The following is a 22,452-nucleotide window of genomic DNA, read 5'->3' as shown; positions in this document are numbered from 1 at the left end:
ATGAAACATCCTGGTACCCTGTACTCTCATCATGACCCCACCATGCAAAGTCGCAAGCATAAATAATATATAAGAAACTCAAAACAGGTCCTGGATCACATGCATAGCTCCAGCGAATCTGTTTCCCTCCAAAACAAGCAAATCGTACAGGGCACAGATGTGGTCCCAAGGGGAGACAAAGTGATGTAAACAGATCAGATTGTGTTGTTCCAGGTGAGGGATTAATTCCATAGTGCCTCACTGACATTTTACCTGCCTCTCCGTGCTGAATATTACCCACGGACTGCCATCACACCCGGGGCGGAAACCTGTGCAGTTCTGCCACTGCTCTTTATGCACACGATCTGATTCACAGTCATTACTATTGACAAAGTAACCTTTCGGGAGGAGGGGACACCATTTCGAGGTGTAGGGGAGGAGGATGGTGTGTTCATATGCTGTTGATGTACTAACAGAAACCCTGGCTCTAGATGTATCTGGGTGGACGGTTACAGCTGAAGATTTCTGAGGACACAGCATAAGAAGATTTCACTTATGTTAATGGCGAGGCATACGCCAATGGCTTTTTGCATTTAAGATGCATTCTCATTTTAAGCAGAACTTATTCCCGAACACTTATTCCAAGCTGTGTTTTCCATCTCTAGTAGTTCTTGTAGTTTGGTGAGGTTCTTGTACCTCTGCCCTGTTCTTCTGAGTTTCGTTTTTTTTTTCTTTCTTCCAAACCTGATTCAGTGAGTGAAGGACTGGACAGGAAGTTGACAGTGAGATTTGAATTTGCTAAATAAATGTCAATCCGAAACATAAAAATCCCCTGTTTGGGAAGCCAGCTTACTTGACCACTATACCAAGCCATTTCAATAAAGACGTATTACTGCAAAGTGCCTCTGAGCTTCGGGAGAGATTGTTTCCGAAAAAATGGGATAAAGAGTATTGTACACGATGTATGTGTCTCCCACACCCATGACAAGGTGAAGGCACTCTTCAGATCAGGTGCTGCTGGATAGTGACTATTTTATGTTTTCTAAATGACAAGAATTAGCCAGCTTCATTCTCCTGGTGGCAGTATCAGTTCTGCTGACGTCATGGAAACAGCTATGTGCAAAAATGCCTGAAAACATGCCAGCGTTTACCAATTAAATACTCATTAAAATGCTTGTAAATAAATGAAGCATTATTATGGAAAGGATAGCATTTCCTTATGTAGATGCATTTAAACATGCATGACCAACATATAAATATCAGCCCACCAGGGTGGGAGGCACAAACATCCAGGTACGCTGAACTGACACTCAGAGGCCTCCGCTGATCTGTTATAATGGCTAAAGGTAAGTCTGCTTCTGCTTACTCTTGGGTAAGCACTTCACTGCTTTTCTCTCGCTCTTTGGGACTGAGTTAGAAGTACAGTGCTTTTTTTAAGGAGAGATTTGTGAACATGTTTGGTTATTTCTTCTGTATAGGTTCAGCTTGATTACTTGCAATACCTGAGCTGGATAACCTCTTGCACAAGTTACATTTGCTACAATTAAATATAACCTATTACAGGTTCCCTCATTCTGCCTTATTTTTTTAACACAGAATGAGCTCTTGGTACGGCTTTAATCTATGACTAAATTCATGATCAGCTCAAATAGTGACATGAATTCTGGTGATTTTACCCATGTTATCTAAGTAAACAAGTGTAGACTAAATGACAAAGAGAATCTCCACTGATTCCAGACCAAACCTCCAAATGTTTGTGGTACCTTTTTTCTTTTTAAAGCGCTTGTGCTACTGTCTGCTGTTGTGGCGAGTCTGTTCGTCAACCATGCCGCAACCTCTGAGACGCAGCGGCTCTTCAACAACGCGGTGATCCGTGTACAGCACCTCCACCAGCTGGCTGCGAGGATGATCACAGACTTTGTAAAAATCATTTTGCCTTGTTTAAATGAACACTGCCTCAGGGCTACACTCACTCCTTCATTAGGACCTACATTGCACCTAGGCTCACTGTGTACATTAATGGGTAAACAAGGTAGCTACCTCCAGTTTGGAAGACCTCTCTCGACACACCTCAGCAGTAGTGGTGGCATGGTAGTGGCTGTTGGGCTGGCATGAGCATACCTGGAACAGTATTGTTTCAGGAGCTTCTACACATGCCTGCCATCTAAAAAATATATACACAGCCAATAGCAGTTCTGTGGTCAGATACCAACATACCAACTAGCAGTGCGGAAGTATTGGGCATAAATCAATTACAATTTATAACTATATAGAAAGGTACAATGCATTTCTAAGGTTGGTGTACCTATTCATGTACACAGTGACTGCATGACCCGGATAGGTAATCCTATTAAAACAGCTATAGAAATAAAGCTATCAGTTTAAAAGAGGGATCAACAATAAAGGGCCAGCACAGTTTTACTTCTGTTTGTAAAAATATGCTGCAGAGAAGCCGGGTTCAGCTGGCTGTAAGCAGGCACATGTAACATCTTTGTTTGTCTTATTTGGCAGGAGGAGACTCTGCTACCCGAAGAACGCCGACAGCTGGCCAAGATTTTCCCCCTGTCGTTCTGCAACTCGGACTCCATTGAAGCTCCCACCGGCAAGGATGAGACCCAGAGAAGCTCTGTGAGTTGCCAAACTGACAGCACTGCACTCGGAAACCTTTAAAAGCACCATTTATATTCTGCATTACACATTATATTTGTCACCATAATAAACTGCCGCATTAGCTACTACGGAATGTTAGATAAAATTTTCTACACTTGGCTTGTAAGTCATCAGCAGGTGGCAGCGTCCTGTGACTGCACTGGTGTTGCATTAAACACTGCAGGGCCTGCTCTTCTCGCCTGTACTACGCGCCTGTACTTGACGGCTTTTTATATAAACACTCATCTCCATGAGTTAAAACACTGCATATGCCACCCATGCGTGAACTCGTGCGGCCCTCGACCAATGTTCTTACGAGCACAATGCCCTGTGTAAGGTGCTGAAACTGCTGCACATCTCCTACCGCTTGATTGAGTCATGGGAGTACCCCAGCACCGTCCTCGGGAACCCCAACCAGATCACAGAGAAGCTGGCCGACCTGAAAGTGGGTCTCAGCGTGCTCATCAAGGTGAGAGGCGGAGCTCAGGTAGAATGCTGAGTGAGGAGAACACTCAGAGCTTTTATGTCTTACTGACGCTTACAGGCCGTTCAGGTAAATGCACTGCTCTGTTTACATCAGATCAGCCCTCTATGGCTGACTCATCCGTTAATATTACTTTTGAAATACTTAACCATTTCGAATAGCATATCACCCAGATACCGTTAACTGTGTGCCAGTTCAAAAACCAGTGATGTAGTCTGTTATATGATTTATTACCAGGGTGTGGGAATGGTCGCTTATTATGTGTTAATTATGATAGGTATATTTATACAGAAGCCAATTTTCTTGCCCATGAAATCAACTTGTTAATTAGACACTTGTTAATAATCTGTGTTAATTATACACCACTTCGCATGATTTCTTCAGTCAGAATAATGTCACTACATGCAAGTATTATACTGCATCAAATGGTTGTCGCTGACAGCCTAACGTCTTACATGCAAACATGTGAGCATGGCTGAGATGCAAATGTTGCAGGGCTGTCTGGATGGCCAGCCCAATATGGATGACAATGACTCACTACCCCTGCCCTTCGAGGATTTCTACCAGAGTCTGGGTGACAGCAACCTCAGGAAGAGCTTCCGTCTTCTGGCATGTTTCAAGAAGGACATGCACAAAGTGGAGACCTACCTGAGGGTGGCCAACTGCAGGAGATCCCTGGATTCCAACTGCACTCTGTAAAGGACCAAACGAAGCACAATAAGTCACAGCCTGGGAGCTGTTGCTCGAGTACAAAGGATTTCCATCTCCAGATTCTTACTTTAACCTTAAAAATATCTGTAAGCTGCAAAAGTCAGTTGACCACCACTGTGAACAGGCTTGGCTGAATGTGCTCGTCCCTTGCTCGAAGGTTCACTATACATTTTTGGTGTTCATTCTACTGAACGAGGATATCATTCATATCATTCAAGTGTATTGGAGCAATGAATGTCATTTCTTTGTCTGTGCAACCAAGGTTGTAAACAGGACACAAGCTATTTCACAGTGGTGCTATGCAAATATGGCTTTATATAAAATAATCACCAAGACAAAATAAACCGATTATATCTTTTTAGTGGGTGACTACTGTTGTTGAATTGGATTATCTGAGTAATGTAAAGTGGCCTTCATGAAAATATACAATCATATTAACATATCAGGAAAAATGAATGTGTAACATATTCAAATTTTATTTTATTAGAAGCTATATTCTTAACTTATTAATCACCTTCATCTATTCTTATGTATAAATCTTTGTGAAATTGTTTTAGTGATTTTCCAATAAAGCTGTTATCTGCAGTACAAGTTTGTGATTTACTCCAAAATACAGGGCCTGTGCGGTCTCAGATTAAGAGAGCTTCACTGTCATTCTCTTCGCAGTTAAAGTCTTTGTATAATTTCTAATATATCAAAATAACTTGCAACAAAAGAAAGAAAACCGTTAAACTAGACATATAAATCTAATTCCGAACACGTGCTCTCATCCGCCACTTCTGACGTTATGCTGCGTTACGTAGGTGTTACATCACAGCGCGGGAAATACCATAGGGCGGAAGCTCCGGCGTTTTGTCGTAAATCAAAAGCAGGCTATTTTGATGTGTCAGCCAACTGTGGGATTCAATGGATATCGAGGTGGACATAATTGAGTTCAAGGTTCCCACTGAAAACAACAAAACCATTTTTATTTGGGATATACAGCCGTCGTTGTCGGAAGCGTTTATTTACGTAAGTGAGAGGGCTCGCTCACCTCCCGCTGTCACAGCAAGCTAAAGCTTCCATGTACAGAAATAACGAGTCGTTTAAGAGGAGGTGTTTTTTCCTTAGATTGTTACTAACTCCAGGTGCTTGGTGTGAATGTGTTTTCTTCTGCCCCCGTCCTTCGCACCGCACGTCCCGCAGGAGCGCGTGTGGCGCGCGTACTCGGCGTTTGGCGCGCTCTACCTGGTCAAGGTGTGTCCCGCGGTGCGCGCGCGCGGCTTCTACGCGCTCGTGAAGTTCTATTCTTCCGCGCAGGCGTCCAAAGCTCAGAGGGCCACGGACAAGCAGTGTCTGTTCCAGACAGTTCCCCTGAAAGTAAAGCTATTACTTACTACAGATCTTTTTTTTCTTCAGAAATTGCCGTCATTATACAGGTCACACTAATATACTTGTAAATGTTATTTGTCAGGTTTGCTTATTTGTTAGTTGTTATCTACTTTAATCATTTGTGGAACACGTCTAACAAACTTTTTTTTTTTTTTTTTAGTTTTTGTTTTATGTCATGTTTGTTTTTAAAATGTGTTTTAAGTGTCATATGGCGTTATTGCGCCATTTTTGTAATCACCACTAGATGTCAGCCAAGCTTTAGCCTTTGTGTGGATTAGACCAACTAAGACAGTCTTAGTTGGTCATCCTCTGCAATAAGTAATTTAGCTGAAATTTATCATAATAGTAAATATTATCATTATTAAGCAGCCATTCATTTCACATATTTTATAACTATTGCTCTATTTCAGCACTACATATTTTGGACAAACACCCACTTCCTTTTGCTCTGTCCAGGTGCATCTGAGCACAAAACAAAACCCAGCTTTTCTTTTTGGGACAAAGGCTCTGAGCCATGCTAAGTGCCTGGACCTGGCTAACCATTACCTGGGCTACAACGGCTGGTCCACTCGCATCGTTACTGTGAGTGACTGAACTTTATTACAATAAAACCAAACAGTGTGGTCCTGTCCATGCCACACAAAATCCATGAAATGATACATTATGGTAAGGTACTGTAAGCCCTCCACGTTGACTGAGGCTCTTCTACATAACAACCCCCCATACCCATACCTCCAGCTGAAGGAGCTCTCCGACTACACAGCCGTCAGCGGGAACTCGGACGCCCAGGCGCAGGGAAAGCTGCTGAAATTTGGCTGCGTGGTGGAGCTCACGATTCCCCAACATGGAGTGACATGTCGCGGGGTAGGCGTTGCTGAGGAAGTCATCGATCTGGAGAAAGGTGAGAGGGAACATACAAGTCCATGCAAAGGTGACATCACTGTTTGTGAGTACATTGCATGTGTCGTCATTTTTCAGGCCCAGAAGGGAAGCTCTGGAAGCGGGGGAAGCTGATGAGATGGGCCCGCGACAAGGCAACCGCTAGTGCCTTTGAGAAAGTGGTAGTAATAGTTCTGGGTAGGTGTTGTGGTTGCACAGTATTGTAATCCTTATAGTAATGCAATGCGTTATATTTGATTTTTAACATCAACTTGCTGGGGGCAGCATTTATTATGTTTAAATGTTGTTTAACATTATGATTAGCATTTGTCACATCAGCCATTGTTGATTCTAAAGAGAGTTTTCTGAAGCCCCGCTCAGTCGTACAGATGAGTCGTATGAAGTAGGAAACAAACACCCTGATGGGGAACCCCGACACTGGAAAGGAAAAAAAAAATGTTCCATACCTTTAAGAGGGACTTTACTTCCTAACTTTCCTGCATCTTCATAACTCTCCATTTTTTAGCATTACATTAGACAGTAATAGTCTGTTACATTACATTATACAGTAATAAAGACTGTTGGAGTACATTACATTAGACAGTATTAAAGACTTACATTAGACAGTAATAAAGACTGTTATATTACACAGTAATAATAAAGACTGTTGGGGTATGTTACATTAGACAGTAATAAAGTCTGTTACATTAGACAGTAATAAAGACTGTTACATTACATTACATTACTTTAGACAGTAATAATAAAGACTGTTGCATTTTGGACTTCCCAGGCAATGGAAAAGTGGCGGTTGAATGCAGGTTCGATCCGGACGAAATTCTGCCAGATGAGAATATCGAAGCAGTTATCCAGGTGAACCCCCTTTTTTAACTGTTTTAGGGAAACCCTGGAGCAGCAACTACAGCCCATAAAGTGGTTTTCTGTGAAACATGTCATGTTAGTGTTTGTTCTTAGTATCTGTCATGGGCAAAAGTAAAAGCTTTTCACATCATTTAACATTAATGTTACCAAACAGTCTCAACAGGGTGGAAATCCTGGCAGTGGACCTGGAACACATAAACACACACACACACATCCATCTTTCCGTAACATTCATCACTCACCAATTTGATGTTTTTTGTCCTTGACTGAAGAGTACGTTGTTTTTTCTGGCGTTTCTCTCAGGTGGTTAATGGTGAGATCTGTCGTCCCTCGTGTTTATGGCTACACGCTCTCTCCCTCACTCTCTGTCCTGCAGGTGAATGACATCTCTTGGAACGAGCTGGCGCCGGGTCACTGGGAGGAGGGCGATATGCCTTGGGCCATTACAATGGAATTGTCCAATTAGCTTTCAGCCATTATGATCCTAGCAGTTAATTGTCCAATTAGCCTTCAGCCATTATGATCCTAGCAGTTAATTGTCCAATTAGCCTTCAGCCATTATGTTCCTAGCAGTTCGTAAGATGAAAGCTGGACTCCTTACCCTGCTCCACAGAACCAAGGCCCTGGACCCGACCTCAACCGCCAGAAGACAAGCTGGCCATGTGCTCAAGAACTGGATTTAATTTATTTATTTGTTTGTTTTCTTTAGGTTAATTATTTAAAAAATAGAAACAATAAAATAATAACCTGTAACATCCTCATTAGTTAATTCACCACAAATAAAAGTATTTTTATATTTGTATACTGAAGAATGTGCATTTATTAAATCCAAATAAACACTCTGCTAAAAGTGGTCCACAGTTCCTGCATCACTTCCTGTCTGTACTTCCTGTCTGTATCATTTAAAAATAATTCTCCTTGGAGAGAATCTGTTATCCATTAAATAGTTTTAATGGATTGATCTAGTGATAAGGCAAAATGTGACCTTCCAATTAAATAAATACAGAATGTGGTTAAAAAACATTTTTAGAATACTATACTTTCAAAATAAACGTACCCCACTTGCTTGGATGTAGGCTACAATCTGTGTACCCGTGAATCATGAAAAACTAACTGCATGATTAAACCTATGAGTCTGCTCGTACTCAGACATAACCCATGGGTATTGGCACGCCTGCACAGGCGTGCGTGGGTGTTTGTTACTCTCTGGACTGTTAACCCTTTCCGCGACTTTCACTTCCCTGTCATGTCAGCCATCTCTGCCAGCACTAGTTTTAGCTCCAGAGAAAATCATGTGGCTTTTTTTCCCTGTTCTCTCTCTCTCTCTTTCTTAATCATCAGTCCTGTTCCGCCTGACATGCCGTCTGAAATTAAAAAATAGTAAAGCAGCTAACAGTTCCATTTCTTGTGAAAGATGCCTGTTTCATTTCTTGTGAAAGATGCGTTCTGGGCCTAACATCTGACTTCAAAGAGAAATAAATATATATATATTTTATTTATGGAATGTGTCATGTTCACCACACTGTATTGAGAGATTTTAGCCAGAGTGAATGTTCAGTTATCTATAGCTGTACCATGTCTAATGTAGGTCTACTTCAAACAAAGATATCTCGTGGTCTAGGCAGGAACAAACACATCTGTAGTTAGCTGCTTTATTATTTTTTAATTTCAGACGACATGTCAGTAAGGCTTAAGTCCAGGTGTTGAGTAAAAGCAGCTACAAAACATGCCCATGCTTTAGCAGGAACTTTGCAGCTCCCTGTTTTATGACATTTTTAGAGCAGCATTAGCCATTAATCCTGAGGGCTAAACAGAAAGTAGATGACTCAACAACAGCTACTCATGCATGCATTTTTTCATCTTGAGAAACAGTGGTTTTGTTATGTAAGGTGTGTGTGTCTGTGTTTGTGTGTGTGTGTCACCCTCTGTGTATAAAGATGTCTCATGGAAAGTATTTATTAGAGTCGTGATTGACTTCACCTGTATTGGCTGTGTTAAAACTTGACTTCAGGACGTGCATATGGCACAATGTCTAATGACCTTACATGCAGTTTAGAGAGTTTACCAAATAACAGATATTAAGTAATTAATACAGAACATATGAATTTCATTTTTAAGTTTATTTTTCTTTTTATATTGCAACTGAACTTAATTGTCATAACATATTACCAAAAGCTAACAACGAAAGCAACTGAAATACCTTTATTAGCTATTATCTCAGATAAATGTGAGATTTTGGTGCGATCTCTCAGGAGCAGTCCATAACAGCACACCTGTACTGCTCATGAATCCTATGAGGTTCTGCTCTTTTCAGGTCTGCCATTATACCATCACAGCAAATGTTTTCAGTTCAAAATGGCTGACATCCTCATTGTTCTCCATGTAGTGACAAATACTTTTATATTTGTTTCCACTGTAGCTGAAAGAGTCTGTGTCTGTCCATGCATTGCTTCAATTTGCATAAAAAACACCAAAAAATAGATGGAAAGGCAAGATTTCAGATAAGAAGCATCATGTGAGAATGGTTATAACTCACATGTCTATTCACTCACCCACCAGCCCATTCGTTTATTCATTCAGACACATTTAGCAGGCTGTTAAAATTGAAGCAGAGGCTCTGTGTGCGTGTAGTCGGGGCTGATGAGGCTGGGGCAGGACGTGTGTACGTATCGGCTGTACTGAGATCCACGGCTATAAAGCAGGATACTGGATGACCAAGGACAAAGAAAGAGCCAAGAAGAGCTAGAAATGCTAAAACTAGCATCTAGCACACTTCACCAGATGGGTGAAGGGGCGCACCAATCCAAAGAACATAAGAATAAACAACAAATGTACTAACAACCTACATACCAACAGCACAGGGCAACAAAACATTAATCATAGACACTTGGGGCAGATTGCACAAAGCATTTAGCTGATCTTTTTATCCAAAGCAACTTACAATTATGACTGAGTACAGTTTGAGCAATTGAGGGTTAAGTGTCTTGCTCAGGGGCCCCAACAGTGGTGGAGCTTGAACCAGCATCCTTCCAATTACAAGTCAAGTACCATAACCACTGAGCTAGGGACACAAGGAACACAATAAACAAGAGATCCAAACACGTACAAACAAAAAGACAAGCTGGACAGTGACACACTGATGGTAATTTACATCAAAGCCTTTGTTGTATTCTGATATTTAATGACTATATGCATGGAATGCTAATGAATGGATAATGAGAAAATACCTTTCTCTGTTTTGGTGCACAGCTGTTGATTACGTTTTAGTTTTGTTTTTATTTGATAAAGTGGGAATAAATTGTCAAGTGTCAAGTGTGATAGTGGAATATGGAGAAGAAAAAAAAAACATTTTTGGTGGATGGTGCATAATAAGATGCAGTGCATTAAAGGAAATCTTTCAACATACCGAATCCTACACCACAAAATCCTAGATCGCCTAATCCATTAAAATATTTACCCGTGCAGTGAGTGTTTAATGTCACCACTTAATATCAGAAAATACCAAAACGATTAAACGATAACACGCCTTGTGCCTTATGGGTCACGTGAAAGCTCCGTGAGGTCTGTTTGGGAGATGGAGATAGTCTATCAGGTCATTCTCTGCAGAGATTTCTGAACTCTATTCTAATACTGCAAATCTGAACGTCTTTTTCTTTTCTTTATTTTAAAGAGGATTTTAGCCTTACAGTGGATTTCTAGACAAAGACTACCGAAAAGCTAATAAAAGGGTCGTATTTTTTAAAAGGTAAAATAATAGGATACTAATAGGGTTACTCATGATGAATGACGCATCAAAACGGCCTAACTAAATGTAAGAGCTGTTGACTCCGTCAGATGTTTTATTCTCTCAGGAATGAAAAGAATGACTGTTCACCCTTTCACCTGGCTGAGCGCGCTTCTCCTCGTCTCGCGGGTCTGGGCTATGCCCACAAATTGCCGTTTTAGACGGGGACTCGTGGAGATTTGTCACAGTCTTCTGATCAGCATGGTAAGAAAAGATTTAATTGAGGAATATATCCTGTATGGCGAACGAAAGATTTCCAAAACATCTCTTTTGTTCTGTGGTAGGGGGGTAGATTCCCTTTGCGGTGCATCGATGACCATGTTTTGGTTCCATTTCCCAAGACCGCTTTCGAGTACAACACAAGACAACAGGTGGAATATTTTCTATAAGTTTACGTTTGGTATTTGTACTGTCGTCTTTTTGCATTTCGATTCACAAGTGAAGCAACCAGCTTCACAGTTGCCTGACATGCAAAGCCGTCCGTGAAGATAATAACAAGCTAAATAATTTATTCTTTCATCCAGTTAACTGTGCGTGCTCGGCCTCTGTACAGGTACATCATAAGGATGGGGACACTTGCTAAAACCGCGTATGAACGCGTAATAACCGTGCCAATATATAAAAAAAATACACCACTGGCCTTCAAACACTCTTATATGAACGCGTAATAACCATGCCAATATAAAAACAACACACCACTGTCCTTCAAACAGACTTAATTTTGCCTGTGGTCGACTTAGGTTACATCAGAAATGACGGGCTCATATGAATTAAATTTTATTTTTCCAGAATGTAACTAACACAGGCTTGTGGACGTAGCCTGCCGTCAGCCATTCGGTTTTGTATTGCAAGTCGGTGGTAAAAATAATGTTCACAATTCATTACATTTTTGAGAGAACTTTTGCGCATCCAAGCGGGCAGAGTTTAGCTGTGCTTTCTCCTTTCAGACAAGATGCAGGATGCAAGTCATTGTTTCAATAAACAAAACCGTTTAATGAAACAACAGCGAAACATGTTAAACCGCAAAAATAAAGCAAAGACACACATCAATGAAGATCATTTAACTAACATCATGGTAGAACACTTACAGAGCAATAAGAATAACCACCCACGGAAAACAGAAGCAAATGGGCATATATTCATAATACAATTATTTATTGTAACTAGGCACAGGCGAGCAAGTTAACAAGGGCTTGGTGTGGCGACATGTGTGAAACAGGGATGCAGCACAAGAACACGGCGACACGTCAAACACAAAACACAAACAAACGCCACGTTGACAGTCCATCACGTGGACGGGCAGTTCTGGGGGGCAGTGTGACGGTAGTCCCCCCTCTCACCCCGAAGCTCCTGCCGCGCAAACTGGACGGGCTATGGATCCCAGGTGGGATCACGAAGTGGGATCTGGGACCAGGACAGGAAGAGTTGGGCAAGGAGCCAGAGCTCCCAAAGAGTGAGAATGGACCAGAACCGTCAGGGAAGGGACAGGTCAGGGACTGAACATGGCTGAATGGGCAGACGAGCTGGACCAGGAACAGTGAGAGTAACTGTGACGGGGACAGGGTAAGGACTAACTGGGACTAGGGCTAGAGGACAGGCCGGTAAGAGTCCAGTGGCAGACCAAGAGGCGGCACCAGTTGAGCGCCCTGATACAGGATTCATTGAAGGCAGGGTCTTCCTGGGAGCCAGGCGACGCAGCAGATCTATCTATCTATCTATCTATCTATCTATCTATCTATCTATCTATCTATCTATCTATCTATCTATCTATCTATCTATCTATCTATCTATCTATCTATCTATCTATTGTTGTGGAATTTTGAACAAACAGCAAGTCAGACGTGATTAAGAGAGTAATTTAATAAGAAAAAGAATAAAATAAATGTTTGGCTCTCCTCAGATAGGGAGCCCCGAGTATACAAAACCATGGCTAGTTATACTACTCCTGTGCTGTCTTTAACCAATCATCTTTTCTTAAGCAGCTCTTCTTTCCTTTGTTGCTGTGGCTATAAGCCAATCAGCTCTCGGCTTGGCTTTTTCCACAAACCAACCCAAACTGACTCCAAACAGTGTGGGTTGTGTGTCAAGTTGACCTTGATGTTAACAGTTCCTGATACATGTTCAACTTAATCAGCAACAGGTGGATACAAATGTGCAAACAGCATTATTAATTTAAGAACAAAAGGATCAGTGTGATTTTATATGAATCACATAATACATAGTTTCGTATCATTTTCCATCACACTATCTATCTATCTATCTATCTATCTATCTATCTATCTATCTATCTATCTATCTATCTATCTATCTATCTATCTATCTATCTATCTATCTATCTATCTATCTATCTATCTATCTATCTATCTATCTAATGTTTCGTAGTCTATAAATATGCTACAGTATCGCAGCACTATTACCCTATAGAAGTACCCATGCACTAAATGTGTGATATTGCTTATTTTGTAACTGTAATATTTATTCTTGTTGTTGTTATTAATAATGTGTTTTTATAGTTGTCATTTGTTGAAGTTGTTGTTCATGCTTTTATTTCTAAAAACAGGCCGGTGCAATCAAGCAATCTATTTATGTCACACTGAAGCACATCTACTCCGTGTTCGACAACGACGAAGTTCCGGAGCAGTGGAGCGTCCAGGAAAAGTTTGAAGACTTTCAGAACATTCTTTATCGTCAGACCGAGGAGAATGAATGTGTAAGGAACATATTCATCCGTTTCCGTAGTCCTATCATCCCAGTTATTAAAGATGATCTGTTTGGCTAGATGGTACCCAACCAGTGTATTTGCTTATGCCACTCCTATCGTTAGAAACACTTTTGTTTCCCTTCGCAATTTCAGGTCGTGAACAAACAATTTGAATCCCTGGACGACTTTCTTAAGCGAGAGACTGCGCTCCGAGTGTACTTCGAGAAACTCAGAACCATTTTAAAAGAGAAGGTAAATAAACTTCAGGAACTTTTGCGTTCTAGATTGAACAAATTGCACGTTATGGAGAACAGGATTAAATCGCATTGTTATTATTACTCTTTCGCCCAGTCTTTATGTTTTTTTCTTCTTCAGGATTTCCAGTACTGCGCATGGGAGTTCGTACGCGATGAGGTACAACACATTCTGTTGTTTATTCTGAAGACAGACTTTGACGGTTGGTTTTCCCGCCGAGGTTGAAGAACAGCTTGTCGGCTGTAATGCTTCCTAAAATATTAGACATTTTTCATTTGACCTAAATAATTGCTGTCTGCTTGCTTGTTTATTTGGAGATTCTGTACACGATGGTTAACTAAAAATAAACTAAGCTGGGAAATCAGTTTCATAATCTCCAATATTTCTGTTGCTTGTGCTGTGTATTCCTAGCCTGTTGCTAAAGTGTAACCTACATATAATCGCCATTGCAAAATTCTTTTGTTGCTTGTCCTGTTCCCTGAGAAGATCAAGTAAGCTTAAGTTAAGCTATTACAGTTAAAAACAAATATTGGGTTTGTACGCTGTCTTTACACGCTTCTTGTTTGTAGGTTATTTCGACATCGCATGAATATATTGGCCTGTGATCTAAGACCTCTAGCGTTACTTACTACAGCTGTCTAACGCTTAGCGTTTGTTACTGAAGTTGCCTATCGTTTATCGTTAATTACTACAGCTATCTAACGCTTAGTGTTTACCACTGTTCTCAAATCCGAATAGCTGCGGCTTCAGCACTGGATAGCTCACCAAAGAGGAGCTTTGACTAAACCAACCAAGCACGTTTGGTGACAGACAGTCGCAAAGAAAAAAAAGGGGACAATTGCTATTGTTTAATACCGAAAAACGTAGCAGAGCCGAGGACATTGGTTCTGGTCATTCTTGGCGACTATTAGCTAGTTACACTGTTCAATCTGTTGTTTTAAATGTTAGGGTCTGAGATGGTCTCTGGATGGCTTGGTGCCATATTTTGTCAATGAGCCTTGTCTTTTGATGCACATCACCTATTAGAATTGGCCCGAATAAAAATGTACTTCTTTAGGTCTTTTTGTTTCTTAAAATTCAGCCAAAAAGTGATTTAGTGTTTAAGTGAATGTGTACTCTGAAACGTATTCGTAGGCAAGTAGTGTAATAACCTTTAGTGTACACATTAGAAATTCTTCTGCAGAGTATTGAAACTCGAAATCGGTATATTTGACAAACTCAGATTTGCGTGTTATTGTATGAATTAACTAAAGGCAACGTACTTGAAGAAGTAAAATAAAAGCTACAGCACTATCCTCCTCCACTATCCTTTTTGTCCACGTGTCATTCATGACAAGGAAGAGACCTTTTGGCCAAGCAGCCCACCAAAACGTTCGGCGTGCTTGGAATTGCATAACGGTAGTCACAAATACTTTTAGCGAGACGTTTTTATTGTGCTGTTAATCAGTACAGAATCACTAGCTCCAAAAGATCAACATGAATCAAATACAAGAAACAAATGTACTGATTAAATGGCATAAATATATAAATGCACAAAAAAGCAAATAAATAAATAAATAAATAAATAAATAAATAAATAAATAAATAGATAGATAGATAGATGCGTACACAAATAAACAAATAAATAAATGTCTTAAGAAAGGACATATCACAAAACTTGTCCTCTTAAAGGTCTTATAAGACATTCCCATAACGATGCTTAGACTCTTCGTGACCAGAACTCGTTATCTGAAGTCTCCACCACAATGAACTGTAGAAGACTCAGAACCTCAAGCCGAACCGTCTCCCAAGCGCAATCACTGAATTCCTGTGAAAGATTAGCGGGAAGAACACGCAATGTACTAAATCTATATCAGAACGTTTTGCAAATAAAGTAACTAATTACTATGTAATTATACACTAAGCTCATCCTTGTCCTCATTTCAGAAAACACATACCATGTCTTTCAAGAGTTTTTTCAGTTTCTCAAAATAGTCAGTTATGGCAGCGTCTCTCGCAGAAAAGTCGTCTTCATCCTTTTGTGTTTTCCCCGAAATCTGCAACAAGTTGGTTCATTTAATACAATGTACATTCGACATTTTACAACCTGCCGTAATATATTTTGCAAATCACTTATAGTTTCTTACACATTTGCTCTCATCGATCTGCCGGTACACAATGTTTTGAAAGTCTTCAAGCTTTTGACCGTCCCAGGACTGTGGAATGCCGTAGTTGTCGAACAGAGACTCTATGCTCGTTAAGGTTTTATAAACAGCTTTCGCAACTGCCAAGTCCTGTCGAGGTCCAATACATATATTTAAATGAATATACATTTGCCACTCATAAACATTTGCTACAAACATTTACTATATCCTTAGAGATCGCCGATTTTACAGGTTTTCTAGCAAAGACTGACCCTTTCGGTCAGTTTCAGGTCTTTATCCCGATTCGCCGCTTCTAATTTTAATTGAATAGTTTGATTATAATTTTATATTTAGTTCTAACACTGCTGGGGACGAATCTAAAACTGTTTGAAAAAAGTAGCCTACATCTTCTGCTAGAGCCAGAACACTTGTTACAGAAGTGATTGTATGATAGTCTGGCCAGTTCGTTATGTAGCTATCGCATATATCCAAACCTAGCCTACGCATGATCACAGTCGGCACGTTTCTTCCCTCACCCCACAGCCTATTGCTTTTTTTGCCGTTATGATGTCACAGCTTTAGCCTATAGCTATTATTACGCTGTGGGCTACGAAGACGCCATGCTTGAAAGTGCACTCCCCAAACAGCAAACGTTGGTCCAGCTCTGGCTTTCATACAGTATATTTCCGTCTTATGCCTCACCTATAAATGTTTCCAAGGCATTAGAACTAACCTGTTTAGAGGCGTTGCGCAGCAAAGCCGACTCAGGCAAACTTATTTCAACTTTGTCGTCCAGACATTGAGAAGGAAACGGGCCACTCTATTGAGAGACCAGGAAAGTCAAACAACAACAAAAATACAAAAAAACAACGAAAGAGAGCACAAATAAACGTTGCAAGGCATTACATTAATCTCGGTCAGCACTGTATGCCTACATACCACTTTTAATAGTAGGTTATGTGTTCTTGGTATAAGCGTCCATTGCAGTTTGCAATTTGTGGGCATCGACCAAACCTGTGCAATGCACAGAATGGCGCCGATCCAAACCAAACACTGATATGTCATCCTGAAACAAGGCTTCAGACGGGGCTGTAGAGGTGAAAAGAAGAAAAAATGGTTAGTCTTTTGGATTCGTGCGTTAACGAAAAGAAGCTGTGATCATAAATGCTCACAAGAGCGAATCTACCTTTGATTCGGAATATTAGGAATATCTCCAAAGTATCTGTTCATTCTGATGCCCATCGCGCGGTTTTTGTAGTGCGGATTTGTGGATGTTTGAAAAGTGAAATTTGTTTTAGAAGCGAAAGGATCAATTGATCATATTTAGTCCGAATTCTTTCACAGTTGGGCTTTTCCCCATGACGACGTTTTCGCTTCAAGTTCTAGTGCATTCAAAGCTTGAATAGTTCTAACGAAAGTATCTATCTATCTATCTATCTATCTATCTATCTATCTATCTATCTATCTATCTATCTATCTATCTATCTATCTATCTATCTATCTATCTATCTATCTATCTATCTATCTATCTATCTATCTAACTGTCTGTCTGTATGTCTGTCTGTATGTCTGTATGTCTGTCTGTCTGTATCTATGTCTGTATAAACATCTTATCTATAGATCCATGTCAAAGTACATAAACGTAATCGTTTCGTTACTATCCTGTTTCTACCGCCCTTGGTATTACATTGTTCTCTCTCTCTCTCTCTCTCTCTCTCTCTCTCTCTCTCTCTCTCTCTCTCTCTCTCACACACACACACACACACACACACACACACACACACACACACACACACAAACACTCATTCGTTTATGCACACCTACCTACGTATCTTTCCTAAATCGTCTTATGAAATGAGCATTTATTATGTGTCAGTTTACAATAACTTGAAATAACTGAAAAAAAACCGTTACCATGTGGTCATATGATGGCTCAGATTTTCCAGGCAAACGCTCTATCGAACACACATCAGATTCATCAGAGGGCTAAATCCAAATTATTATAAAAATCCGTTTTATGTTAACAGAATTGTCTTTTTCTTATTTAACTGATATGCAAATGATTCGAAACTATTTTTAAAGGAAAAAACTTCGCTCCTCTCAATCCAATTTGTTTTACTGCATAAATGTTATTTCTATGAATTTGGTGCATGCTGTTTCCAACTTGAAGACTTTCTTAACTTCTTCTAAATTCTTTTATTAATATTATTGTTGTTGTTCTTGTTCTTGTTGTTGCTGCTGTAGTACATAGTATTGTACACACATTATATCTTCTATTCTAGAGATTTCTGCTCAATTTGATCTGACTTTGGCCTTTTTTTATCATAACTGTGAATACATTTTTAATTGGCTATATCGCCATGTTGCGCATCTAACCTGGTCTGGGCGGGTTACGTTCAGCATAACCGGTGGATCACAAGACTGCTTAGTGTTCCAGATTTAACTTCCACATTCTGTTGAAATAGTTTCATCGTTTACAGCAGCATGAACTATGAGGCAATAATTTTGCCAAGGTCCTTAGAGATCGCGGAATATTCTAGACTGACCTCTCCTGACAGTTTCAGGTCTTCTTCCATAACTTACCGTAAATTACGCCTAATTTTATAATTAATTTTATAGTTCGATTATATATATATATATATATATATATATATATATATATATATATATATATTTCTATTTAGTTATTACACTTCTGTTATTAAACAATAATTTTAAAAGACACATACCATCCGTTTTAGCCAGTGCACTACACTTGTAGCCAGTTTTGTTTCAAAAAAGAAATACCATACAAACATAACTAACAGAGGCTTGTGGACGTAGCCATGCGGTTTTGTATTGCAAGTCGGTGGTAAAAATAATGTTCACAATTCATTACATTTTTGAGAGAACTTTTGCGCATCCAAGCGGGCAGAGTTTAGCTGTGCTTTCTCCTTTCAGACAAGATGCAGGATGCAAGTCATTGTTTCAATAAACAAAACCGTTTAATGAAACAACAGCGAAACATGTTAAACCGCAAAAATAAAGCAAAGACACACATCAATGAAGATCATTTAACTAAAATCATGGTAGAACACTTACAGAGCAATAAGAATAACCAGCCGCGGGAAACAGAAGCAAATGGGCATATATTCATAATACAATTACTTATTGTAACTAGGCACAGGCGAGCAAGTTAACAAGGGCTTGGTGTGGCGACATGTGTGAAACAGGGATGCAGCACAAGAACACGGCGGCACGCCAAACACAAAACACAAACAAACGCCACGTTGACAGTCCATCACGTGGACGGGCAGTTGTGGAGGGCAGCGTGACGGTAGTCCCCCCTCTGACCCCGAAGGCGCAGCTCCTGCCGCGCAAACTGGACGGGCTATGGTTTCCAGGTGGGATCACGAAGTGGGATCTGGGACCAGGACAGGAAGAGTTGGGCAAGGAGCCAGAGCTCCCACAGAGTGAGAATGGACCAGAACCGTCAGGGAAGGGACAGGTCAGGGACTGAACATGGCTGAATGGGCAGACGAGCTGGACCAGGAACAGTGAGAGTAACTGTGACGGGGACAGGGTAAGGACTAACTGGGACTAGGGCTAGAGGACAGGCCGGTAAGAGTCCAGAGGCAGACCAAGAGGCGGCACCAGTCGAGCGCCCTGATACAGGATTCATTGATGGCGGGGTCTTCCTGGGAGCAGATCTATCTATCTATCTATCTATCTATCTATCTATCTAGCTATCTATCTATCTATCTATCTATCTATCTATCTATCTATCTATCTATCTATCTATCTATCTATCTATCTATCTATCTATCTATCTATCTATCTATCTATCTAATGTTTCGTAGTCTATAAATATGCTACAGTATCGCAGCACTATTACCCTATAGAAGTACCCATGCACTAAATGTGTGATATTGCTTATTTTGTAACTGTAATATTTATTCTTGTTGTTGTTATTAATAATGTGTTTTTATAGTTGTCATTTGTTGAAGTTGTTGTTCATGCTTTTATTTCTAAAAACAGGCCGGTGCAATCAAGCAATCTATTTATGTCACACTGAAGCACATCTACTCCGTGTTCGACAACGACGAAGTTCCGGAGCAGTGGAGCGTCCAGGAAAAGTTTGAAGACTTTCAGAACATTCTTTATCGTCAGACCGAGGAGAATGAATGTGTAAGGAACATATTCATCCGTTTCCGTAGTCCTATCATCCCAGTTATTAAAGATGATCTGTTTGGCTAGATGGTACCCAACCAGTGTATTTTCTTATGCCACTCCTATCGTTAGAAACACTTTTGTTTCCCTTCGCAATTTCAGGTCGTGAACAAACAATTTGAATCCCTGGACGACTTTCTTAAGCGAGAGACTGCGCTCCGAGTGTACTTCGAGAAACTCAGAACCATTTTAAAAGAGAAGGTAAATAAACTTCAGGAACTTTTGCGTTCTAGATTGAACAAATTGCACGTTATGGAGAACAGGATTAAATCGCATTGTTATTATTACTCTTTCGCCCAGTCTTTATGTTTTTTTCTTCTTCAGGATTTCCAGTACTGCGCATGGGAGTTCGTACGCGATGAGGTACAACACATTCTGCTGTTTATTCTGAAGACAGACTTTGACGGTTGGTTTTCCCGCCGAGGTTGAAGAACAGCTTGACGGCTGTAATGCTTCCTAAAATATTAGACATTTTTCATTTGACCTAAATAATTGCTGTCTGCTTGCTTGTTTATTTGGAGATTCTGTACACGATAGTTAACTAAAAATAAACTAAGCTGGGAAATCAGTTTCATAATCTCCAATATTTCTGTTGATTGTGCTGTGTATTCCTAGCCTGTTGCTAAAGTGTAACCTACATATAATCGCCATTGCAAAATTCTTTTGTTGCTTGTCCTGTTCGCTGAGAAGATCAAGTAAGCTTAGGTTAAGCTATTACAGTTAAAAACAAATGTTGGGTTTGTACGCTGTCTTTACACGCTTCTTGTTTGTAGGTTATTTCGACATCGCATGAATATATTGGCCTGTGATCTAAGACCTCTAGCGTTAATTACTACAGCTGTCTAACACTTAGCGTTTGTTACTGAAGTTGCCTATCGTTTATCGTTAATTACTACAGCTATCTAACGCTTAGTGTTTACCACTGTTCTCAAATCCGAATAGCTGCGGCTTCAGCACTGGATAGCTCACCAAAGAGGAGCTTTGACTAACCAAGCACGTTTGGTGACAGACAGTCGCAAAGAAAAAAAAGGGGACAATTGCTATTGTTTAATACCGAAAAACGTAGCAGAGCCGAGGACATTGGTTCTGGTCATTCTTGGCGACTATTAGCTAGTTACACTGTTCAATCTGTTGTTTTAAATGTTAGGGTCTGAGATGGTCTCTGGATGGCTTGGTGCCATATTTTGTCAATGAGCCTTGTCTTTTGATGCACATCACCTATTAGAATTGGCCCGAATAAAAATGTACTTCTTTAGGTCTTTTTGTTTCTTAAAATTCAGCCAAAAAGTGATTTAGTGTTTAAGTGAATGTGTACTCTGAAACGTATTCGTAGGCAAGTAGTGTAATAACCTTTAGTGTACACATTAGAAATTCTTCTGCAGAGTATTGAAACTCGAAATCGGTATATTTGACAAACTCAGATTTGCGTGTTATTGTATGAATTAACTAAAGGCAACGTACTTGAAGAAGTAAAATAAAAGCTACAGCACTATCCTCCTCCACTATCCTTTTTGTCCACGTGTCATTCATGACAAGGAAGAGACCTTTTGGCCAAGCAGCCCACCAAAACGTTCGGCGTGCTTGGAATTGCATAACGGTAGTCACAAATACTTTTAGCGAGACGTTTTTATTGTGCTGTTAATCAGTACAGAATCACTAGCTCCAAAAGATCAACATGAATCAAATACAAGAAACAAATGTACTGATTAAATGGCATAAATATATAAATGCACAAAAAAGCAAATAAATAAATAAATAAATAAATAAATAAATAAATAAATAAATAAATAAATAAATAAATAAATAAATAGATAGATGCGTACACAAATAAACAAATAAATAAATGTCTTAAGAAAGGACATATCACAAAACTTGTCCTCTTAAAGGTCTTATAAGACATTCCCATAACGATGCTTAGACTCTTCGTGACCAGAACTCGTTATCTGAAGTCTCCACCACAATGAACTGTAGAAGACTCAGAACCTCAAGCCGAACCGTCTCCCAAGCGCAATCACTGAATTCCTGTGAAAGATTAGCGGGAAGAACACGCAATGTACTAAATCTATATCAGAACGTTTTGCAAATAAAGTAACTAATTACTATGTAATTATACACTAAGCTCATCCTTGTCCTCATTTCAGAAAACACATACCATGTCTTTCAAGAGTTTTTTCAGTTTCTCAAAATAGTCAGTTATGGCAGCGTCTCTCGCAGAAAAGTCGTCTTCATCCTTTTGTGTTTTCCCCGAAATCTGCAACAAGTTGGTTCATTTAATACAATGTACATTCGACATTTTACAACCTGCCGTAATATATTTTGCAAATCACTTATAGTTTCTTACACATTTGCTCTCATCGATCTGCCGGTACACAATGTTTTGAAAGTCTTCAAGCTTTTGACCGTCCCAGGACTGTGGAATGCCGTAGTT

The 22,452-nt window shown here is 39.9% G+C and overlaps 4 protein-coding genes across 7 annotated transcripts; 3 read left to right on the top strand and 1 right to left on the bottom strand.

Annotated features, from left to right (window-relative positions):
* The first annotated feature begins 1,240 nt into the window (after positions 1-1,240).
* Positions 1,241-4,414, top strand: gh1 (growth hormone 1). The gene is made up of 5 exons (XM_027026729.3): positions 1,241-1,325; positions 1,760-1,899; positions 2,491-2,607; positions 2,966-3,097; positions 3,608-4,414. Exons 1-5 carry the CDS (start codon positions 1,316-1,318, stop codon positions 3,809-3,811), a joined length of 603 nt encoding a protein of 200 aa, XP_026882530.1. The 5' UTR covers positions 1,241-1,315; the 3' UTR covers positions 3,812-4,414.
* Positions 4,415-4,653: 239 nt separating this feature from the next.
* rdm1 (RAD52 motif containing 1) lies at positions 4,654-7,791 on the top strand. Of its 4 annotated transcripts, none has more exons than XM_027026740.3 (7): positions 4,654-4,834; positions 5,009-5,059; positions 5,651-5,776; positions 5,933-6,095; positions 6,173-6,271; positions 6,864-6,943; positions 7,329-7,791. In XM_027026740.3, exons 1-7 carry the CDS (start codon positions 4,730-4,732, stop codon positions 7,416-7,418), a joined length of 714 nt encoding a protein of 237 aa, XP_026882541.2. In that variant the 5' UTR covers positions 4,654-4,729; the 3' UTR covers positions 7,419-7,791. The 4 variants fall into 4 exon arrangements, with proteins under 4 accessions (XP_026882541.2, XP_026882537.2, XP_026882542.2 ...); XM_027026736.3 differs by having other exon boundaries at positions 5,009-5,182; XM_027026741.3 differs by lacking the exon at positions 5,009-5,059.
* Positions 7,792-10,814: 3,023 nt separating this feature from the next.
* Positions 10,815-14,121, top strand: LOC145658519 (interferon alpha-7-like). Its single transcript, XM_081715708.1, has 6 exons — positions 10,815-10,940; positions 11,021-11,107; positions 13,297-13,446; positions 13,591-13,689; positions 13,813-13,851; positions 14,104-14,121. Exons 1-6 carry the CDS (start codon positions 10,815-10,817, stop codon positions 14,119-14,121), a joined length of 519 nt encoding a protein of 172 aa, XP_081571834.1.
* Positions 14,122-15,391: 1,270 nt separating this feature from the next.
* LOC145658518 (interferon alpha-1-like) lies at positions 15,392-18,391 on the bottom strand. Its single transcript, XM_081715707.1, has 5 exons — positions 18,362-18,391; positions 16,549-16,635; positions 15,819-15,965; positions 15,630-15,728; positions 15,392-15,499 (listed from the first exon to the last, which is right to left on the bottom strand). Exons 1-5 carry the CDS (start codon positions 18,389-18,391, stop codon positions 15,392-15,394), a joined length of 471 nt encoding a protein of 156 aa, XP_081571833.1.
* Between the last annotated feature and the right edge of the window lie 4,061 nt (positions 18,392-22,452).

Source organism: Electrophorus electricus, chromosome 6 (assembly GCF_041902795.1).
Source record: "Electrophorus electricus isolate QZ-2024a chromosome 6, ASM4190279v1, whole genome shotgun sequence".
In the NCBI taxonomy this organism is placed as follows: Eukaryota; Metazoa; Chordata; class Actinopteri; order Gymnotiformes; family Gymnotidae; genus Electrophorus; species Electrophorus electricus.
The sequence above is the reverse complement of the archived record's forward strand: the minus strand, read 5'-3'. Positions and strand labels throughout refer to the sequence as shown.

What these genes read in the sequence shown, in the direction of transcription:
- LOC145658519 (XM_081715708.1), top strand. Translation starts at nt 10,815, where the DNA reads ATGACTGTTCACCCTTTCACCTGGCTGAGCGCGCTTCTCCTCGTCTCG. An exon ending in AGTACAACACAAGACAACAG is followed by an intron (nt 11,108 to 13,296) that starts GTGGAATATTTT and finishes TTCTAAAAACAG; the next exon opens with GCCGGTGCAATCAAGCAATC. An exon ending in GAACCATTTTAAAAGAGAAG is followed by an intron (nt 13,690 to 13,812) that starts GTAAATAAACTT and finishes TTTCTTCTTCAG; the next exon opens with GATTTCCAGTACTGCGCATG.
- gh1 (XM_027026729.3), top strand. An exon ending in CGAGGATGATCACAGACTTT is followed by an intron (nt 1,900 to 2,490) that starts GTAAAAATCATT and finishes CTTATTTGGCAG; the next exon opens with GAGGAGACTCTGCTACCCGA. An exon ending in ATGAGACCCAGAGAAGCTCT is followed by an intron (nt 2,608 to 2,965) that starts GTGAGTTGCCAA and finishes GCCCTGTGTAAG; the next exon opens with GTGCTGAAACTGCTGCACAT.
- LOC145658518 (XM_081715707.1), bottom strand. Translation starts at nt 18,391, where the DNA reads ATGGAAGAAGACCTGAAACTGTCAGGAGAG. An exon ending in ACCTGAAACTGTCAGGAGAG is followed by an intron (nt 16,636 to 18,361) that starts GTCAGTCTAGAA and finishes GTCTCTCAATAG; the next exon opens with AGTGGCCCGTTTCCTTCTCA. An exon ending in TGCGCAACGCCTCTAAACAG is followed by an intron (nt 15,966 to 16,548) that starts GTTAGTTCTAAT and finishes GGACCTCGACAG; the next exon opens with GACTTGGCAGTTGCGAAAGC.
- rdm1 (XM_027026736.3), top strand. Translation starts at nt 4,730, where the DNA reads ATGGATATCGAGGTGGACATAATTGAGTTCAAGGTTCCCACTGAAAAC. An exon ending in TCCAGACAGTTCCCCTGAAA is followed by an intron (nt 5,183 to 5,650) that starts GTAAAGCTATTA and finishes TGCTCTGTCCAG; the next exon opens with GTGCATCTGAGCACAAAACA. An exon ending in GGTCCACTCGCATCGTTACT is followed by an intron (nt 5,777 to 5,932) that starts GTGAGTGACTGA and finishes CCATACCTCCAG; the next exon opens with CTGAAGGAGCTCTCCGACTA.